At 40.7% G+C, this 18,026-nt stretch overlaps 1 protein-coding gene across 14 annotated transcripts in view; it reads left to right on the top strand.

Moving 5' to 3' along the window:
• The window catches only part of TLN2 (talin 2), a 410,967-nt gene that overhangs the window by 278,801 nt on the left and 114,140 nt on the right, over nt 1–18,026 (top strand). For all 14 annotated transcript variants that reach the window (XM_063091965.1, XM_063091964.1, XM_063091961.1 and 11 more), the window contains 7 exons: nt 317–415; nt 4,429–4,596; nt 5,817–6,111; nt 8,673–8,839; nt 12,042–12,170; nt 13,297–13,410; nt 15,474–15,587. In XM_063091965.1, coding sequence (XP_062948035.1) covers nt 317–415; nt 4,429–4,596; nt 5,817–6,111; nt 8,673–8,839; nt 12,042–12,170; nt 13,297–13,410; nt 15,474–15,587 — 1,086 coding nt within the window. The remainder of the gene's footprint in view (nt 1–316; nt 416–4,428; nt 4,597–5,816; nt 6,112–8,672; nt 8,840–12,041; nt 12,171–13,296; nt 13,411–15,473; nt 15,588–18,026) is intronic.

Below are 18,026 nucleotides of genomic sequence, written 5' to 3'. Positions count from 1 at the left end.
ATACACATTTAAAAGGATACAAGTTTACACCCTAATTCCCCTGTAACACATATCACCTTCTTACCAGCTGAACGAAGCTCATTAATTGGAAGTTGCAAATTCTTCTACCTGTTGCTGGTCTGTGAGACATTGGGTGTTTCCTTGCACAGATTTCACCAGGATGTTTGTGTGTCCTATCTGGCAGACAACCCAAGATTCTCATTTATGTATTAGAGGAGCCAATCTCATGGGATTCTTCTTCCTGCACTGCCATATCTGAGGACACTGTAGAGAAAGTGCATTTTCTTTCTAATCAAGGTGTGTTCTTTGTTCATAGCCTCGCCAGACGGTTTTGACTGCTGCTGGAAGCATTGGGCAAGCAAGTGGGGATCTTCTGAGACAGATTGGAGAGAATGAGACTGATGAGCGATTCCAAGTAAGACACTCGCAGCCTCACAGTCTTGGGAAGGAGTCTAAGTGATGGTCTAGACCTGAGAGGGAGAATGTAATAGAGAACACACCAAATCTTCCTTGAGCTGTCAGTAAGATCAAGGTGGATTATCTTGGGAGTGAAGTCTTTTGTGCTAATTTAAAAAAAAAATCATTTTAATGGAAAATCATCTCACTTACATCATGCATCATCATCTTAAAGTACTTACTTAGCGCTTCTGGGGGTGTGTCATTATGCTGGACATTCTGTAAGCATAAAAATGGAGAAAATAGTGTTGTGAACCCCCTTGTATCTACCACCTAACCTCCACAGTTGTCAGCTCCTGGCCAGTCTTGCTTTATCTATTTGGGGGAGTTTTTAATGGCATCGTTCTTGAGTTCACATATGAGCATGAAAAGTCATGCACTCCCATGCCAAATACACATGTACACACAAGTCACAAACACAGAGACTATATAGGCTTTCCTTTGTATTCAGAGGTGGTTCTTTTTTCCATGTCTTATCCAAAACCACAAGTGTGATGGAGTTTTTCATGTGACCCTTCTTTTTCAATAGCAGGGGCATGTGCTGCTTGTCCTCTGGTGAACAGCTGCAACCACTGTGTGCAGCTGGCTTGACGCACTGCCAGCCTCGCCATACTGTGGCTCGACAAGATCTCTGCTTCCTTGCCTCCGTCCCCAGCCACCACAGATGGTTGCCAAGGCCTGCTGTGGCTAGTTGAAGCCAGGATGAGCCTCTCTTCTCCTGTACTTGTGGGCTGATGCCCTTAAGTCTTAAGTCTCTTAAGTCTCTAATTTTGCAAGTAACATATAAATACATTCTAATTAAAGTGTTACAGTTTTAACCCAGGTTCCCTTTTCCAAATTCTGTGTCAATTTCAGGGTTTGGGAATTCTGCAGAATTTCATCGATCTTGACTTTTTAAAATTTTTGTTTCCAAATTATGATTTTTTAATGTAGCATATAAATCTATAGCTAAATGTTTATGTAAAGAGACAAGATCACAACAAATTACAAACTTATAAGAATACCACAAATATCACCACATCCGGAAAATTTACATAATGATTTTATTAACTGCCTGACACCCCTATGCACCTTTTTCCCCTGCATTTTTGGCTACACCATCTTTGACCATCTCTTTATTTGGCAATGGTTTTGTAATATTTAATAATAACAAAAAGACCATTCAGCTTTCCACTGGCATTCAGATTACTTGCTTCCCAGGTGGCAATTTTGTGTTCCATTTTACGAGGAATTACCAAACTTCATCAGCACAAGATGTGTTGGATACACTAAGATGTAATCATATGAGGGTACTTCAAAAAGTTCATGGGAAAATAGAATTGACAGATAATAAGAATTTTTCCATGAACATTTTGTTGTGTGACATGAAACTTACCCCTTCGTTCATAGATGTGCTTGTTTTTCCTTTATTCTCCACACACCGGTGGCACCGGGGCCATAGGACTCATTCATATCCTGCCATGCCGTAAGACACTCATGTCACGCCCGTGATGGGTGGTGGCAGTGTTCCTGGGAGCCATTTCTACACTGAGATGGCCAGCACTGACGTCACTCTCATCAGAATTAAATGCACACCACACAGATATATCCCACTTGACCCAAGCTGTTTGTCCCCATCCTGACTTTCCCTTCCTGATCCCCTAACCGCCCTTGCATTGGCCTTTACGTTTGTGTTAGGGCAGGTAGCTCTTTGTAGGCAGGTACCTACTTAGTAAATGCTAAGCATGAGACTCAGCTGCTGGTTTACTAGGCTTAATTTTCTTGAAGTGCTCAATTTACTTTCCTAGAAAATATTGCTTTGCCCAAAGTGTTGAGCAAAATTGAGGAGCAAGTCATAATTCTTCCTTAAGACATCTCATGTATCCTTATATTTTTTAAAGCTTTACATTTTTTTTCCTTTGGCAGGTTGTTTTCATTGCATATGAGTACATAGTCTGCTTCCTGATGTTTGTTTCTACTCAGGCAGGCTCGGGTTCAGGGTGATGGTTCTATGTAGTCTTTGTTACCAGCAAAAGGCCTGACTTGAATGTTTCCATTTTTGTCCGGTCTCTAGGTAAAGACCAGCGCAGTAAGGTGATCCTGCAACCTCTTCTAGTCACGGGTATCCCCTGGCTTACTAACATTGGATTTCTTACTCTATTTTTCTGATTCTTGAGATCCTATCTCAGAGCTTTTCTTGGGTTCTCAATGTACTGCATGTTCCCAGAGTTAACAAAGATTTATTTTACACAGCCTACATAATAGTGGTCTTGTTGAAAAGTTTGACAAAGGCCTTGTCAGCAACTATAGCTGTAGTATCACGTTCTTTGTCTAACTATATTTTTTTTGGACCAAATTAATAGGAGGAACTGGATTTCTTTAAACAATTCTAAGAAAGCCTTTTAGAACAGTCATGATTCTACATGACCAAATCCTGCTCCCTATGTGAAAAGGTGGATTCCTGTCAAATGAAGAACTACGACCTACTTTGAGAAGTTATTTTTAGAAATCTTTTTAATAATTTGTTGCATTCAAGTTGTGTTTTCACTGAGCTTTGAGGTAGATGTCCAAGAACTATAACTTTGCAGGGTATATTGGGAGCAGTTCCTAAAGGTGGTATGGCAGAAAAGGCCAGTCAGACCCCAAAGGCGTCTTCAACTTTTAGCTCCACAGGCTTTAGTTTTTCCTTGGATATCCAGGAAACATCACAGACCTAAAAAAAAAAAAAAAAAAAAAAGGGACTACACTCTTCCTTTGAGACCACTTGGTTTTTGTCCATGTTAAAATCAGCTTACCTGGGAGATTTGTGGGTTTCTGATTTGTCTGGATTGCATATAGTCTTTGCTCTGTGTAAAATTGTTCAGGCTGAACATTCCTTCTAATATATCTTCTCATAAAATACCTCATTATAAAGACTCTGTGGGTGCCCTTTGCATTTAAAATCAAAAGTGCTTTTTATTATCTGATGAATTAATAAAGATTTCTGACCACATTTCCTCTGGAGGAAAAGCCCTGACATGTTTGTTCAAAATGAAAAGGGCTCCTATGTTTGGGAATGCATTTCCAAATCAAATAAACTGCTTTCAATATTAAAAGCAAAGAAGTAAGTTAAATGTAATAGTGGTATTCTCCAGGTTAAACAGATGGGTGACAAATCTAGTAAACTAAATCACAGGATTCTCCATCTTGTGGGCAGAATGCCTTTCATCGAAGCATAAACTGGTCTTTAAAGGTTGGGCTCCCTGCATCTTCAGTCAGATTGTCTTGTAGCTAGTTTATTTATGTAGGCTCCCTTTCTGCTCTCCATAATATAATTTAATTCCTATCCAGAAGGCTGCAGAATGTTGAGAATAACTCAAGTTTAGAGCATTCCTTGGCTTTTGAGCTGTAGATGTTGGTGCCAGCTATGTGTCTGTGCATGTCCAACATTGCCCTCTGGAGGCAGAGATGTGACTCAATTTCTTATGATCACTTGGAACCTTGTGCAAAACAAAAACAAAAATCCAGAAGATAAATTTTCAAGTTACTGTGGGGCATGATGACTTGGAGGCCATGAATTAGAACCTTCCTACAGCACATGGTATTTGTGGCATCTGGATATATTTTCAGCCTCTCCTGATCCACCACATTGACCATATATGTTCAAGAGACATGGTCAAGGCTCAGTGTTAGAAAAGTGCATGAATGTGAATCTGTGGTTAAAATAAACACCCTTCCCTCAAATTAACCTATTTTGGATTTAAACTTATGCTACTTAATGGACGTATAGGAGACTATTATTAGAGTGCAAGTCTCCTTCCCTAATTACCTCTAAGAATAAGTTGACATTTCAAAAAATAAGTGAAAAAATATTCTCAAGTGCTAAAGGAATAAAAATCAAATGGAATTTTAATAAAATGTATATGGTGGATGCCACATGTTATTTTCAGGATGTGAAGGGTGTTTAGAAAAAAAATAAAAATAAATGAATAGTCTTTGATTCCCCTTTCTTAGGATGTTTTAATGAGTTTGGCCAAAGCTGTTGCCAATGCTGCTGCCATGTTGGTACTAAAGGCGAAGAACGTTGCTCAAGTGGCTGAAGACACCGTCCTGCAGAACAGGGTGATCGCTGCTGCCACCCAGTGTGCCCTTTCCACCTCCCAGCTGGTGGCATGTGCCAAGGTGAGCCAGCTGGCCACCCAACCCTTTCTACAAAATGTCACATGCTCTTATCTGCCTTCAGGCATTTGGGGAAGCAGGGCAGAATCTGTTAAAATAGAGACTTAGAGCTTGCTTCTGGTGTCATCTTTTAGGAGATATGATAGGATTTTAGCATAAGCTGCCTAATTCTGCCCTAATCATTTGTTCTTTGCCCAAGTCCTCAGGCAGTTGCTACTTTTCTCTAATCTATTTCTATATGCAAATTGCTATGTCTCCTCAACGCATCTTATTTACACCTGCACAAAAAGTTTTTGCATAGTGGGGTACAACTTTATAAAGGAGTTCCAGAATAATCCACAGAGTTTATGGGGGCCCTTTCTATACTGCACAGTATCTGAGTGAGGATGTCATTTGTTACCAGGGTGTACACACTCTGTGTGTCATATATCACCTCATTAAGTCTCCCTAACAATCCTGCAAATTAAGCACCATTATCCCTAGTTAACTGAGAAAGAAACTGAGGCCCTCAAATGTTAGTGAGTTAGCTTAGTGCCACAGAAGTAGTAAGTGGCAAAACTGGTTATAACTCGGGTCTTTCCAACCCCAAGTACCCTTTCCATTCCACCACGTGTGTCTCCATGATGATGCATCAGAAGACAGGAAATGTTTGTTTCTGGACTTGCTGATGTATCACGTTGTGTAAATCTGTGATCTGGCTCTGCCTGGCATCTCATGTCCTATGGTAGGGTTTGCAGCATCAATTGGAGGTGTCCTTGGTGGTCTCTTGCTTTCCTTGTCTGCCTTGCTAGGATCTACACATAGCTGACAACCCCGCCCCCCTTTCTTTAAAGTACAATGAGGCAGAATTCCAGATGTCTCTGGAAAAAGAAGTACAGTTCTTTTCAGGAGTCATCTTATCCCAGCTCACAAGACTCACTTCAGAGGATCCCAAAAAGAAGGTGGTATACTTGGCAAATATCAGAAATTTCTCTCTATGGAAGTAATCATTAGTATGAATTGTCGTACATGACTAATGAAGATATAAATGAGCAGGACATCTAAAATCACAAGGAATGTAAAATAGTGAAGTATGAGAAACCTCAGCAATGGTTTAGTAACATCTCTAGTCCTGTACATAAGGAACTGAGGCCCTGAGCATGAAGGGACTTGATGGCAATGCTGGGCACACTGGGGACCAGGAGTCATCTGCAGTGCCCAAACCCGCTCCTGTGTCACTTCAGGTGGTGAGCCCCACCATCAGCTCCCCCGTGTGCCAGGAACAGCTGATTGAAGCGGGGAAGCTGGTGGACCGCTCGGTGGAGAACTGCGTCCGTGCCTGCCAGGCAGCCACTGATGACAGCGAGCTCCTGAAGCAGGTCAGCGCAGCGGCCAGTGTGGTCAGCCAGGCCCTGCACGATCTCCTGCAGCACGTGCGACAATTTGCCAGCCGAGGCGAGCCCATCGGCCGCTACGACCAGGCCACTGACACCATCATGTGTGTCACTGAGAGCATCTTCAGCTCCATGGGCGACGCTGGTGAGGCACTGGGTGGTGAGCGGGTGGTTGGGGTTCCCTGACGGTGGTGATCACCCATAGGAAAGGGGAAAGCAGCCTGGGTGACTCCAGGGCAAGTGCTCATCAGCCTGTCAAAGACTTCCTCACTGAGGCTCAGAGAAAGATAAAGGACTCTTCATGTGCTCTTCCACAGCCACACTTAAACACCTCGGCAAAGTTAACCAGGTTTTTATTATAATTTAGAATCACAGTCAACCCCTTTTGTTCTAAGAATGCACATGTCAGATATGGCATGGTAAAGTTGGAGCAGCCACAGAAGGAAACAGGAACAAGGCTCTGGATGAAGTTTATTGAACTTATGAGTCCCCTAGAGGAGGTCTTTGCATGCCACACAGGGTCACAGGGGAAAACACCAGGGTGGTCAGGAATGAGGGGAAGGACCAGACCTCAGCCTTTATTGACAAATCCTGGGGAAATGCAAGTCAGGGCGGGGTGAACAGTTTTGTATTGGCTAGTTTAAATAATTTTGGCAAGCTCTGAGTTGTAGTGGTGGTCACCTCTGTAACATACAGTTTTACCTGGTGCCTGGCCCTGGGTTGATTCAGGCAGGGGAAATTGCCTTCTGGGTGTCTGAGCCACATAAAGAAAGCATGGCTCTGAGTTTGCTAGTTTGCATATCAAAGGCGTGCTCCTAGTGGGGCCTTTTGCTGTCGCCAGCAATTGGCTAGTTCTAGGAGAGGCATTCTCTCTCCAGCAGAAAGGTTTTTTAAGATGTCAAAACAATATACAGTAAATTTAAAAATATATGAAATATACCTTTTCAACCTGTTAATTGAAAAGTAAGTTTCTCTGGACCCATTGCATCACTATGCCATCTAAATCCCCAGAATTGACCACTTACCAGTATCTGTTTTATCTGTCCAGAAACATCTGTGTAAGAGGGAGAGAGTGTCACCGTCTTTATTTTTGTATAAATGAAGTTGTATTATGTATACTATTTTACAACCTTTTCCACTTCATATATGTTAGAAACTTTTTCCATGTCAACCTACATATTTTTTTCAACGGCACCATAGTGTTCTGTTTTTTGGAGGCATAATTTACTTAACCAATTATCTTTTAATAGATATGTAGGTGGATTCCAAGTTTTTTTTGTTTTGCTTTTACAGAAATGATACCACGATAAGAATTCTTGTAAAAATATTTTAGTTTAGTTTGGGGGTACGTATGTAGGGTGAAATTGCATCAGTGAAATTGTTGGGCCAATAGGTACGTACATTTTTTATTTTAAATATGTTTATGAAATTTCTCTGTAGAAAGGATCCACAATTTTCAGCCCTACCAGTAGATTGTAAGAGGTCCATTTTCTATTTTCTTGCCAGCACAGAACAATACTTTTTAACAAGTATTTTTTTTAAGAACATTATCTTGTGCTCTTTCTTCTATGTCCTTAAATGATTTAACAAGATAGGAATGTTCCACATATTTGGATTTGTTTTGTTTTGTTTTTGAAAACAATCCTTTTACTTTAGAATACTTTTAGATTTACGAAAAAGTTGCAGAGATAATACGGAGACTTCCCAAATACCTTTCTCAGTTTCCCCCATTTTTAACATCATTCCTAATGCGTGGCACATTTTGTGAAAACTAGGTTAGCATAGGTACATTACTGTTAACCAAACTACAGACGTTATTTGGATTTCGTCAGTTTTTCCATTGATGTCCTTTTGCTGTCCCAGAATCCAATGCAAGATACCACAGTGAATTTAGCACATCTCTATTTGTATAAAAGCTTTTCTCTTACCCTCTTAATGTTACATTGCTCCAGCTTGCTTCTCAAATGACCTTTGGGAGAGAAAGAAATCTCTTATATTTGAGTCATTTTATTTAATGTTACCCTTCCCACTTCCAAATGGAAGTTGAGATAGACTTTAGTAAAGTCACAGGCACAATAAGACCAAACAATAATACAAGATCAAAGCCCTTGCTGGGAAGAAAAGGGTGAGCAAAGGGAAAATTGATAGGGAATTGACAGAGAAAACAAGGCACATGTGAGCATTTGAGCATGAAACTGGGGTCCGTGCTTCCTATTAGAGCCAAATGGCACAAATATAGTGAATTATGTGATATTACTCATCTGGTGTTAGGTAGCATGCAAATCCAAAATTTAAAAATTTTTTCTATGCCTATTAAAGAGTTTATTATAGGGGCTTTTATGTAGGCAGCTCTCAAAGTGAAGTAAACGTTATTTTCTAAATAAGTATTTCCAAAGTAAATCCACATAATTTTGTTCCTTACTTTCTCTTTACAGAGGTCTCCTCTTTGGCTACTTGGATCATGTTTATCCCTCATAGTTCAAGGTTAAACTTGGATGTGTTTGGGGGTACCTTCCTGGCAGCCCCAGGGAATGTTTTCAGTTCTGCATCTCATTCGCATACATTGCTTAGGAGTGGAGCTTGGAGGTTCAATTCTCTCTGTCCTGCTTGCCCAGAGGATTAGAGACCAGACTGTACTGGCTCCCGAGGTTTTGCAGACCTTTGGAAAGCAGACAAATGGACTGCATCCTCTGTCCTGTCCCCTAGGTGAGATGGTACGTCAGGCCCGGGTCCTGGCCCAGGCTACTTCAGACCTCGTCAATGCCATGAGGTCAGATGCAGAAGCTGAAATCGACATGGAGAATTCAAAGAAGCTCCTGGCAGCAGCAAAACTCTTGGCTGACTCCACTGCTCGCATGGTGGAAGCTGCGAAGGTATCACGTGGGGTTTGTTTATTTGAAAAGTGAGCACTAGCAAGTGTGAGGATTTGGAAGATGCCTTCAAGAGAGAGGATGGTCAGCTGAGAGCGCTTTTTTGTTTTTTTAAAAACTATATGGCTTTGTGACATTTAACTTTGTTCAGGCGGTTAAGGTCATTGCACATCTGAATGACACTCTTCAGAGGTGTGGTGCTGACTCAGCCGTACACAGCAGAGGACCCTGCTTAGCGAGCACTCTCATTCCATAGAGTCATCCCATCGCCTACATTGAAAGTGGAGGTTAATTTCAACTTGAGATTTTTCAACAGTAAATTCAGCTATACCTGTTTTCTTCCTGCAGCCCTAATGTTATGTCCTCATTTGACTTCTCAACTAAACTCCTGTTAAGATTTTACATAGTAGAGTGTTTCCCACTTCACTGTTCTTCAAATCCCAGGAGCAATTTTAAATATTATATAGGGATTTGAATAAAGAGTTAAGTTAGCTTTGTGCTTTTTGACAGCTGTGCTATATGGCATGATACTTCTAAAAGCCAATGATTCTTAACCAGGAGTCTGTTTCAGAGCCTCCTGTGAAACATTAAAATGTACAAGCCTCATGTCTACCACAAAGATCCTGATTCACAAGGTCACTGGTGGGACCATTCTATGGGATATTCTGATACATACCTCTAGGGGAGAACTGTTTTAAATGGGTAGGGGTATATTTTTCTGGTTTTTAAATTATGCATCTAGCACATCTTTCTTGTACAATTAATAGAAAATGCAGATAAGTGTAAAAAAGGAAATAAAAATCACCTTCAACTTCCTGCCCCCAAGATAACATTTTAAATGTATTTCTGTGCCCATAAGATTCATTAAATGCCTCTCCACCTTGTCCTATCTTCCTGGTCTCCAGCGGGGTAGTAGAGAATCTCAACCAAGTATTTGAATTACTTCGCTTGCAATGTACTGTGACATGCAGTGAACCACTTAGAGGACCTTTGTTGTCTGAACTCCCCACCGTGTTACCTAAGGGACTGATTGTTCAGAGATGCCTCAAGGGTTCTGAACTTCCTTCCTCTGTGCCCCATCCCTGTTTCAGCCAAGAAGCTGTGCTCTTAACTACCCTCTTTTAGCAAAAATGCATGTATTAGAGTTTTGTATAGTGGTTGTTTTAAGGCTTTACTAGTTCCTTTTTTTTTTTTCCCTTCTAAGTTTACATACAACTATTTCACGCAAACCTTCACGTTCACAACAAATTACTTGCTAGACTGGAAAGAACCATAGGGAAAATCTAGTTAACTGCTTATTTTACGAATGAGAAAATTAAAACTCAAAAAGATTGATCCAGGACCAATATACATATTTGTTTTTTGATGTAACTGTTCATGAGGCCAATTCACTGAATTTACCAAGTTACCAAAAACTTGTTTCTTCTAAGTATTTATGTAATTTTTGGTTATTTATATGAGATGGGACAATATTAAGTGTTTTTGTAAATTCTTTTAACTTTTAATTAAAAGTTGTCACTTTGTGACAATATTTTAATTTGCCTAATTTGTTGAAAGCTAAAGAACATGTGATGGTTAGACTTCCAAAGAATATATTTAATGTATAGATAAAAATATATTTCATAATCAGTAACTAAGATTTCAGGCTAAGATTAGTACACCATATCTGATACACATTATAAAAAAAGATATTGCTGTGGAAGGATCCAAAGTATCTTCATGAATATGGAATCCAGAAATGTTGGTTCCCAGGTGCTTAAAATATAAAATTAAGGTTGATTTGTCACTTGAGGCATAAATAAAGGAGTGACTTAAAAAATACCCAGTGCCCAGGAAAAATAGTGACTTTTTAAAATAAACTTGGAAAAGAATACAAAAGCAACCCAAACAATCCTTTCACATGTGAAACGCAGAAGTAAGATATTTTTAATTGCTAGAAACACAAAATCAAGACTATAAAAGTGGTTAAGTCTGGAATGAATAGGACATTCTATTCAAGAGGATTGCCAAAATAATTATGTCACAGATGTCAAAACTGTGCTGTCAAGTATGAATTGCTATAACTTTTATATACAGTTAAAAGAAATAGGTTTTTGTAAATTGGTAAATTTGGCAAATGAGTCATTTGGAAAACCTGGACATTCAGAAAATTGATTTTTGATAAATCAGCATGCTGCTCTCCGCTGCCTTCCCTACCTCAAGAGCGAATATAATTGCCCTAAAGTGTTCATGGAAGGAAACCCGTTGTTTTGTACATCAAGCACAGGTTGCAAAACATCCAGGCCCTGTAGGAAAAATCTTGATTGCTGCTTTTATTGTAGGTGGGAGAGGAAGGCTGGATGTGTTTTGAGTCTGTTGAATTATTGTGGAGTACAATTTTGTCCTCTCCCTCCATTACCTTTAGCCTTCCCTTCAGAATCCCACCCATCTAAATAAAATCCTCTTAGATTTCTGAGACACTTTCAACTAAAGCAACATAGCAAAAGGGTCATGGAGCTAAACAAGGGAAGTGTGGTGATCGGTGAACATGATGCCTACCTCTTTTTCTGCCAGGTTAAAGATGTCAGGTTTCTCTCATTAACTCAGTACAGTTGGGTACCAGCTCTACTTTGCTATAATTTCCAACTCAGGCTCTCTAGGAATGTGATTTCTAGGCATGCTCTTTAACAACATTTCCTTACAGTCTTTTTGGATGGCATTCCCATGTGGCCTCTCCTCCCCACTTCCCCCTACCCTGCCCCCTACTTCCTTCCCTCCACCCATGTGTTTATATTAGAATCTTAGCCCTTCTCATTTACCCGTGTTGCAGAATGTCTCAGCAGTGACACGAAGAGGTATATATCATTACTGTGTCTTAAAATGAATTTCTGAGAGAGGGTGAGAGGGGAGATTGATCTTAACATCTTTTAACCCATGGGTTTCTGACCGCAAATTAATTTGTATGGATAACAAAGGCTATACGCTCAAGTGTTTAATTATTGCCATTGGATTTCTTACTGTTTAGCCATGCAGTTTTGAAACATCCCCTGGTAGATAATTTTTGTTACAAGAGAAAATCACTTTATCATAAAAATACTGCTTGCAGCATTTAGCTTTCCTTCCGAATACTTTCTTATGTTAGGAAAAAGTAATATTGAAGTCATGGATTCAGTGACTATCATGCTGCCCCCTGGATCACTTGAAATCTTTATTTTCACTTTGGCAGGGGGCTGCAGCCAACCCAGAGAATGAGGACCAACAGCAAAGGCTGAGAGAAGCTGCAGAAGGTCTCCGAGTAGCAACCAATGCCGCTGCCCAGAATGCTATTAAGAAAAAAATTGTCAACCGACTGGAGGTCAGGAAAGAGGCTGGCTTTGTAGGATGCCCATTTCAGGTTGCCAAGGGTTGTTTAAAAAAACAGTTGAATTAACAAAGTGATGCCCATATAAAGAAAGCCAAATCAAGGTTAACAACACTGATGGTTTAGGTACTCTAAAGACATTGACACAATTTGAAAAATTGCTTCAGTTCATGGCTTCAGAAAGCTAAAATCCTTTCTGAGTTTAACATTCAGGAATAGAATGCAGACATTTTTCAAGAAGAACCAGGATCTTTTTTTTCCTGGCGTTAAAGGGTGTACACATCTAGGAAGTATCTCTCTCTGAAAATGTTTATATTTCGTGGGAGGCAATGACTTTTTCAGGGCTTCCCATAGGATATGGGGACTTGGGAAGACTGGAGATGGGGGTCAGGCTTGGGTGGAGAGGTATGGAAGGAAATGAGCAGAAATATTTTTGTCATTTTTTGGAATATTTATTTTGACAAAAGAGTTGAAAATAGGAATAGGCACAAACTATGTAAGGAAACAGTTTCTCTCCTGAATGTACACAGGAGACACGCTAAAATTTGAGGGGCTGGAGGCCAAGAACTTGTTTGTCTAATGGGGAATCCTCCCAAATGCAGTCTGCTATATTCTGGAAGAAAAATTATCCTTGCAGTTCTTGGAAGGAGACAAGAGAATAAAGGCGATTAATTGCCCTGGTGGGAAGGCCTCTGCATTTCTGACCCAAGGCTTCCGAGTGTTGTGAGAGGAAAGTCACGGGCACCGGCAATTGAGCTTGACACAGACAGCAGCCTGTGCCACTTGTGGGATATCTCTTTGTTCCTGAAACATTCAGACATGGTGCTGCTTATCAGTGCCATCATGGAATTGTCTCATGTCTTTTTGAAGAAGACAAATGAACATCAGAACCTGAGCTTTCAGGCATGCCTGTCTTTATCCCTTGTCTCAGGGAGTGTAAACCCAAGGAAGACAGCAGGCCTTGTGAGGTCAGGATCAGAATGGGTTTTTAAAAGGCAGAGTCTGTGCTCAGAGTTCCCTTCGAGCAGCAAACCCTTTTGTGGAAATGACATGTAGCATGTGCATGTGTGCGTGTTGGCACACGCAAACCCTGACTGCTGCCTCTCCATCTCCTCTGCAGGTAGCAGCCAAGCAGGCTGCGGCAGCAGCCACACAGACCATTGCTGCCTCCCAAAATGCAGCGGTTTCCAACAAGAACCCTGCAGCCCAGCAGCAGCTCGTCCAGAGCTGCAAGGTGAGGTTCCGGTACATACAGGGCCAGGTCTGCTGTGCATGACCCTGATAGCATTAGAACACCAAGTGCTCCAGTAACTCAGTTAAGACAGATTACCCAAGCCCCTAATCCAGTTTGCTCCAGCTCCCATGTTCCAGGTGTACACACATCTGCTTTTTGTCCATTAAGTGAATGGCCTGTGTTTGGGCAGGGAAGGATGCATGGTTGTTTCCAGCATTGCCTTTGTCTGCATTTCCTTTCCTTTTTGAGAGACCAAATCAAAGGGGATCCATGAAAACACCATTTCGGGGCTCTGAAATAAGTAATGGAGGCTGATTTCCGCAGTGGCTCTCTTTGAGAGGCGGGCCTTCACATTCAGTCTTTACTCATCCTAGCAAGGTTCACTTCCTGCTCTCTACTAATTCCCCCTTGGGGATTTATTTCTTTGTGTTCTGGCCTCCGTGACATTGGTCTTTGGTGCTTTTATTGTTGCCCATTTGTCTCTGTCCTTCCAAGGCTGGGCCTTGATGCTCATTTGAGGCCAGCATACTGCAAAGGGCGCAGTAGACATCTTTGCTGCCTTCTCTCAGGGCCCAGGGAGGCAGTTCCTCCAGGACACCTCTGAACAGTGTCAGGTGGGCAGTATGTGTGACTGGAGTCTCCTGAACGTGTCTGCGGTTAGCAGTGGAGCTGGGTGGGTAGGTGTATCTCATTGTGCCTGGGTTATGAGAGTTAACTGTACAATCTCTCCTCCTTCAAGTCTCCTCTGTAAAATAATGATTCATGTATGAGGGATGTTGCTGCTTCTACTTAACGGCAGCTTTACTTCTAAGGGGGAGCCTGCTGGAGCTCTCTCTTCCTGATTCCAGTTCTCCAAGGCCAGGCCTCTGTTGTGGACTGAATGTGCTGTAGTAGGAAAAGCCTAAGCGATGCAAGGTCCCATGCCCACTGTCCTTGGGTACTCTGCGGGTAGAGAAGGGGTCTTGCTGAGAGTGAGGTCCCTGCTGGGTGTGGGGAGTTTGTTTCCTGTTAGGGCAGAAGGGGTGGAATAATGGCATTTCCCCTTCTTAGGGAGCACATGTTACTCGTGTCCAGGGAAATGCCGCAGGATGAGCTGCTGTCCTCTCTTTTGTAAAGATACTGGAGATCATAGGTCTCTTGAGTGTCACTGCCAGGAAATGAGAGTATTACTATTTACCAGGCTGAGGTGGAGAGGGCAAAGTAGACCAAATTACTAGAACCAGCAGTCCTAAAGGGCTGGGGGAAAATTCCATGGAAATATTTTTTTTAACCCTTGCTGGAACAGGAAAAAATGTGTCACCAGGCCAAGATGCACTAGGGATCTTTATCAGCAACTATGGCCATGGTGCTGTGACTCCTGAGAGCTTTGCTAATTGGAGGGTGTGGACGAAGAGGGGAGTGTGGAAGGGACACAGAAGGTAAAGGGCTTATCTCCTGAGGCACCATGAGAGACAGTTACTTGACAGCAGTCCTGCCTCACAGAATGCTGCTCCTCTCTCCCTTACCCTAGGCTTTGGGTTTTCCAGTTTGAGAAATAAGAAGTGCTACTTAGAGAAAGGGGGGACTGTTACAACATGAAACCTGCTGCACAAAATGCATGCCCGCTAGGTAAGAGATCAGAACACTTAAATATGTGGTTAGCTAAGCGTTTCTCTCACTTTCTTCTGGTCATGGGACCATACGAGTTCAGTTTCTCCACCTATGAATTGTGTAGGTTCTTTGATTCTAAGTTTGCAACTCCTATGAGCCAGGATGATGTGAGTTGCAATTAGGAATATTCTTTCAAGGCCTCCTGATAGAGAATCATCTTCTGCAGAATGTATTGAGAACTTTGGGATCACAGGATAGAGTGTGTGTGGGAGAAGACCCAGAGAATGAGGTTCAGTGTCTGTAAGGACCCAGATAGCTAAACGTGCTACATAAATCTAAGGACTTCCTGGAACTGGCACCCCCTGGAGTGGGTAGCACAGACAAAAAACACATCACTCAGATCATTTTCTAACCTCTTTTATTAATTCCACTATTCTAACTGTGCTCAGTGTTTATTCCATTGCTTCCTGTAGGCAGTGGCTGACCACATCCCTCAGCTGGTCCAGGGGGTGCGAGGGAGCCAAGCTCAAGCAGAAGACCTCAGTGCCCAGCTGGCACTCATCATCTCCAGCCAGAATTTCCTCCAGGTAACGCAGAAGCACTCACCTGGGTCTTACTCAGAGCCCCCAACTGGACAGGGACTTAACAAATTCCACAGCCTCAGCTAAGTCTGCACAGTCATCAGGCCTCGAAGACCTCCTCTTTACATTTTCAGTTGCAGGAGAGGTAGGTTTAGCTTAGCAAAGCAGAATGCTAGTAGGCGGGCAACGTGCCTGGGGGAGACAGTACATGATCCATTTTTCTCGGGAGTATCATATTTATTTCTTCTCTAAGAGAAAAATCATTAAGTGGCAAGTTGTGATGAACAGCCTAGGACTAGGTATTGCTTTAGGTTTCCTAGTTTGCAGAGTGCCCAGTGCTATTATTGTTCATGGACTGGGAAGAAAGAAGTGCTAAGCCCATCTTGTCCAAAGATGTGATCATGGTTTGTGGCAATTGTACAATTAGTCAGTACTGTCCATCTTGGGCCAGGGGTGCGCAAGGGCCAGATTTATTTTAAGGAAAGTTGAGTAAAATGAGAATACTAAGTTGTGGTAAAACTCCCTTTTACATACTTCTTGTATTCAAATCTCTCTACTTTATGGGTACTTTTTCTCTACTCGTTATCTCATAAACAGTTGATATGATTAGGCAGTTCCATTCCTTATCCCTTTCCAGTTCAACTGATAGTTGCAGGAGCCAGTCTTACATCTCTTTGGTTAATTTTTCAAGTACTGTAACTCCGCCATGCATAGATAAAACATGAAAGTTTTGATGTATTTTTTCACCTTGTAACTACATGCACTCAGACACAGACTCATGTATGTGTATGTATATACACGTGTATTCTTTTAAATAGGAATTTGTTATATATAGACCCTTTGCATTTTTCATGTATATCGTTAGCCTTTATGATTTTGAATAATATTCTGTTATATGGTTATACTCTGCATTTAAATATTCTCCCATCACTGGACATACAGTTTTTTAAATTTTTTGCCATCATACAGCCTGTGATTTATTTTTTGAAAACTTTGCTCAAATCTTTTTTTCCCTCTTGAATTATTTCCTTAGGGTAAATTCCTAGAAATAGGATTGCAAATAGCTTATTTTTATCTTTGGGATACTGAGAATTATGACTTGTACAAGGCATTTCTTTTTGCCTTTGGGCAGTTAGAGAGCTTGGAGCTGGCCGTGTACACTGTCCCCACCCCTGCAGGATCATGGGGTATTATGATAGATCCTAGTACCACTCTGTCCCCTCCTTGTTTTCCCTTTTTCTTTTGTTCTTTTAACTTTACTGTTGTAGACACTAGATCTTTGCTAGAAAAAAGCAAGATTAATAAAAATAGAAGTTGAACTGTCAGATCAAAAAGTTTCTTCATTTAAGATTTTCTTCATATATGTTGTAAAATTTCTCTTCCAGAAAGTTGAAGAAATCTAAATTTACAACTAGCAGTATATGGAGTATACTTTTTTAAACATCTTATGTAAGATGGAGAATTGAGCATTTTTTTTAAAAAATGTTTTTGCCCATTTGCTCTGTAAAATTCTTATTTGATTTTGTAATTCCTTGATTTTTACAATGTTAAACACTTTTTGTGCTTGCATTATTTGTTTTTATATGAAATTGTCTATTCATGGTTTTGTACACATGTTTTTTTCTTATAAATACTCATTAATTATTTAAATATTAAAAATATTAACTTTTGCCTTTAGTATTTATGATCTGGCACTTAAATTGTTACAACTTTTCTAAGAGCAGTCTTAGGACATATATATTAAAATCCTTAAAAGTATGTATATTCTGTGATCCAGAAATTCTACTTTTAAAAATTTATACAAAGAATATTACGTGTACAAATATTTGGCTTCAAAGGCATTTATCATACCATTGTTTATTACTTTGCAAAAAATAGAAACATGACCAACAATAGGGAATTGAGAAATTTTAACAGATGTATACATTGGAATACTAGATACCTATTAAACAGGTAGAATATGTGAAATAAGGAGATTGTAAAATAGAACAAATAGTATGATCTTATTTTTGAAAATACCTGTACATATACCCAGACATCCATGCATAGTGAAATTATTTTGATTTGTGAGATGTGAGGTTATTTTATTTGTTTTATTTACCTTCATTTTTCTTTCTTTTTTATCAGAACATAATTGATTGTACATATCTGTGGGGTACAGCATTGAATCCCAATACCTGTGTTCAATATGTGATACCAGTCTGTTGGGTATACTTGAGACTCAGAATAAAGAGCTATTCCAAGAAACCCAAAGAAACCTATTTAATAAGGAATTCTCTTTGAAATCTGTTTTAAATGAGAATTTCGAGCCACTGTTCTAATTTGGGGAACTCGCTGGTGTCTACTACTCCTTTTTCTGGGAGCACAGTAAATTCTGGCTGATAGGAGGCATTGCTGTTTGGTCTCTCCTCTCTGCCACTTGCTGCCCTGGAGCCGTCTTATTTT

Source organism: Cynocephalus volans, chromosome 3 (genome assembly GCF_027409185.1).
Source record: "Cynocephalus volans isolate mCynVol1 chromosome 3, mCynVol1.pri, whole genome shotgun sequence".
NCBI classification, from domain to species: Eukaryota; Metazoa; Chordata; class Mammalia; order Dermoptera; family Cynocephalidae; genus Cynocephalus; species Cynocephalus volans.
This window is presented reverse-complemented; position numbering and strand designations above follow the sequence as displayed.